Source organism: Notolepis coatsorum, assembly GCF_963971535.1.
Source record: "Notolepis coatsorum genome assembly, chromosome: 8".
In the NCBI taxonomy this organism is placed as follows: domain Eukaryota; kingdom Metazoa; phylum Chordata; class Actinopteri; order Aulopiformes; family Paralepididae; genus Notolepis; species Notolepis coatsorum.
The window spans coordinates 131,197,085-131,201,384 of record NC_140172.1 but is presented as its reverse complement, the minus strand read 5'-3'; the positions used below and the strand labels follow the sequence as shown (position 1 = coordinate 131,201,384).

General features: G+C 40.8%; 1 protein-coding gene across 1 annotated transcript; it reads right to left on the bottom strand.

The window, feature by feature from the left end:
* Positions 1–674: 674 nt before the first annotated feature.
* LOC311233568 (olfactory receptor 52N5-like) lies at positions 675–1,619 on the bottom strand (the record flags this gene model as incomplete). Its single annotated transcript, XM_084320534.1, has 1 exon — positions 675–1,619. The coding sequence occupies one exon, from the start codon at positions 1,617–1,619 to the stop codon at positions 675–677; it is 945 nt and encodes a 314-aa protein (XP_084176660.1).
* Between the last annotated feature and the right edge of the window lie 2,681 nt (positions 1,620–4,300).

The window sequence follows — 4,300 nt, the reverse complement described above, 5'->3', positions numbered from 1 at the left end:
TGGAAAAGACATTTACGGCATCCCAAGATTCTGCAGTTTAACATATTTCTGAATGCAACAGACCTTTAGGGTGGGACAGGAGGTCGATTTGATTGACGCTTGATTAACACAATAAAGTACCTATATGCATTGGAGGATGCGGTTCAAAATATAAATGTATTGGACATTTTTTTGTGTTCGCCCTCAAGTGCAGTGTTTTCCAGGAAGAGAAATACAATATTTAAAGACAAACGTTGTAGAGTAGGGAAAAACATTTTTTATTTCATCAGATCTTTAAAGAACCAGTACAATGATGTTAATTCTGTCTCTGAAAAGGCTTATTGTGGAAGGTTAATGCAATGTGTAATTTTTCAGCTTTGAATATCAATTGATTTGTTGTAACTATTTCAGTGCACCCTTTCTGATTCTATGTTGAGGAGGGCATGGCCCTCTAATTAACTAAATAAATAAAAAAAATTATTATTGTACAGATATGTGTGTGCAGATTGTTTCTTAATTCAATAACAAAAATAAATGAAAGTCATAGTACAAAATATTTCTATTCTATATTCATTGTGTACAATTTATTTCAGATTAGATGAAAGGATCTTTCCTCCCTATCCAAGGGTAGCACCTCCCCTTATGTTGGCCATATCCGAACCATACAATATTTTTTCATATGGGTGGGATCCATGTTATAATGACGGCAAAACCTTTTTGGACTGGAATACATTTGACAAGAATTTGCGTATTTCTTTGGACTGCACCCCATATATAACGGGATTGAGAGTACCAGGAATTATGTGAAAGAGTATGGCACTGACTTTTCTATAATCTGAATACTGGGGGAAGCGATGGAGAGCGATGATGAGCATTCCACTGAAAAGCATTATCAGGTAAACAAACAGATGAGTGCTGCAGGTCTTCAGGGCTTTACTGTTCAAAGACTTGCTGTTACTAATCAGGCAGACAGCTGTGATCTTAGTGTAAGTGAGAGTCACGCTGCCTATAGAGGCAGTGAGCAGAACCACTGAGAATGTGAGACCATAGACATTATTGATGAACACACTATCACAGGACAGCTTGAACAATGAGGCATTGTCACAGTACGGGTTTGATATACGAGTTCTGCATCTGTTTAGTCTTACAGTTAACCCAAGCAGAATGGCCACAAGACCAAAGGCTACTCCCCAAGCAGACAAAGTCAACTTGATCACAATTTTCTTACTCATGATGGTAGCATAGTGCAAGGGTTTGCAGATGGCGATATACCTGTCAAAGGCCATGATCATGAGTACTGTATGTGAGGCAGTGCCAAACATATGTGTAGTAAAGGCCTGGGCCACACACTCATAGTAGCTGATGAGGTGTTCAGAGGGAGGCAACAAGATGTCTCTAAGCAGCCGGGGAATCATGATTGAGTTGCCAACGATGTCATTGATTGGCAGGTTACAGAAAAGTAAATACATTGGCTCGTGCAGGCTCCTTTCAAACCAAACCAGAACTACAATCCCCACATTAGTGACCAAGATGAATATATAGGAGAACATGAAGAAAAAGAAGACGGGGTACATGGATGTCTCTGTGATCTTTAGTCCCTCAAGCTGGAGTGTGAAGCTGTTGAAAGTGTAGTTTTCCATCTATCTGGAAGAGGGGAATTTGAGAAGACATAATAAAGAGATGTTACACATTTAAGTCTAAATAACCTTGGCACAATATATGGATTACGACACATCAGCCATTTAAACATTGTTAATTATTTAAATATTCCTTCCGAGAGAAGTTTATTGCCTGGAGTAAATAACGTTTTCCTTACCCCTCAATTATCCACTGCAGCATTTGGAATACAGTATGAACCGTAACGGCATATATTGAGTACAACTCAAAATGATTAAAAGAAACTCTAAGAAAGAAAGTTTGTGGTTATTACCTTAACCTCTGATTCCTCTATACTCAGTATTTGCGTTGCTGTCTGTGCAGTGCTCTACCAATTGCCAACTGTTTAATTGCTTCCTCTGACTCAATGAATATAAATAATTATCTGGGGATGCATTCATCTTCACGTCAGAAAACACGTGATATGACAGTCAACCTATACTGTACAAGTCATGGAAGCTGTCAGAAGTACATGAAATGTTTGTGACAAGAAAACTCAATTGGATTTAAATTTTTTAATTTTTTATTTAACCTTTATTTGACCAGGTAGTCACTTGAGATCAAATATCTCTTTTTCGAGCAAGACCTGGCCAAAATGGCAACAAAACAAAAACAAACATACAAAATACACAAAACTCAGACAGACACATAAAAGGCAAAGTGGGGCAAGGGGATACATTTGAGCTGCAGCAAACTAGATTGAATGAGATTGGGGGAGATTGGAGGGTAGGGTAAAAAGGTAGAAAGAGGATGGAAGGTGAGGCTTTGCAGGAGGTTGCTGGGGAGAGAAGGTCAAGTTAAAAATATAAAATATAGCACCACATTATGCAGTGAAGCATCGACATTCTCCCATCTCATTATAAATATAAAGGATGAATAGTAAAGGCCCTAAAATGTACCCTTTAAAAAAATGTATGTATTGTTTATATAGTATCTACATCAGGGACGTGCACAGGACTTTAGAGGGGCAGGTGCTCAAAGGCTGAAAAGGGCACTGGGCCTGTGCTATTTTTAAGGGCCCTTTTTGGGCGGGGGGGGGGGCCTTTTTATGCTTTTTGGGGGGTTTTGGTGATCAAATATTGAATATTGAACAATAATAATCAGTGCAGGAGCTCACTTATCCTTGAAAGACACTTTTATCACTGACTTAAAAGGCCCATACATCTCCATAAATGTTCAGTGCGGAGGGAATAAGTGCTTACCCTACAGACCCCAAGTCTGTTAGGACAGCAGACTCGGTTGGCACTGCTCAAAACGTACCTTTTTAAAATAGCTTTTAAATGAATTATTATCTTTATTTCATAGTCTTATTTTTCTTTATTTCTATACATTTTACTTAAATATTTTATTATAATTTGTATCATTGTTTTATGTAGTTTTTTTTATCATTTATTTATATTTTTTTTAATATCAACATATTTATTATTCAAATGACCCTCAAACATGTTCCGTTGTGATGTCACCAGTGTTGGGCAAGTTACTTTAAAAAAAGTAACTAGTTACAGTTACTAGTTACTTCTTCCAAAAAGTATTAATGAATGAACTTTATTTAACAGATTGCAGAATGGGTACAATACAGTAACTAAACCCCCTGCAATTTGCATACCGCCCCAACAGGTCCACGGAGGACGCCATAGCCCATGTGCTGCACACAGCAGCATCACACCTGGACAAGAGGCAGGGGAACTATGTGAGAATGCTGTCATCGACTACAGCTCAGCATTCAATACCATAGTCCCCTCCAAACTCATAGCCAAGCTCAGGGACCTGGGCTTGAACTATGACCTCAGCTGCCAGTGGGTCTTGGACTTCCTGACGGGTAGACCCCAGGTGGTGAGAGCAGGCAACTGCACCTCCTCATTCATCACCCTCAACATAGGGCTGTGTTCTGAGTCCCCTCCTCTACTCCCGGTACACACATGACTGTGTGGCTCAGCGGAACAACAACACAATCATCAAATTTGCTGACGACACAGTAGTGGTGGGCCTGATCTCTGCAAACGACGAGAGGGCCTACCTGGAAGAGGTCAAGGCCCTGGCGGGATGGTGCCAAGAGAACAGCCTCTCCCTGAACGTCAGCAAAACAAAGGAGATGATTGTGGACTTTAGGAGGTCAGGGGTCAGGGACTACAGCCCCCTCAGCATCGACCAGGCACCGGTTGAGAGAGTGAACAGTTTTAAGTACCTCAGAGCCCACATATCCGAGGACCTGACATGGACCACACACATTGACAGTGTTGTGAAGAAGGCACGGCAACGCCTCTACTTCCTCAGGCGCCTAAGGAAGTTCCCAGTCAGTCAGAAGATCCTTAAGAACTTCTACTCATGTACAATAGAGAGCATCCTGACTGGCAATATCAACTCCTGGTTTGGGAATAGCACCGCACAAGACCGTAGCAGACTATAGAGAGTGGCCCATTCAGCCGAGCGCATAATTGGAGGGGGGCTTCCCACTCTCCAGAACATTTACAACAAGCGGTGCATGGGTAAGGCTAAGAGAATTATCAAGGACTCCACCCAAACAACTGCCTCTTTGAACTGCTGCGGTCAGGCAAGCGATACAGTATTAAATATAAAAACAGGAGTAAGGCATAAATAACATTAACATAAACAGGGGGTGTAAAAGATAATTGCACTATCCCTTAATGTTGTGTGTGCGTGTGCG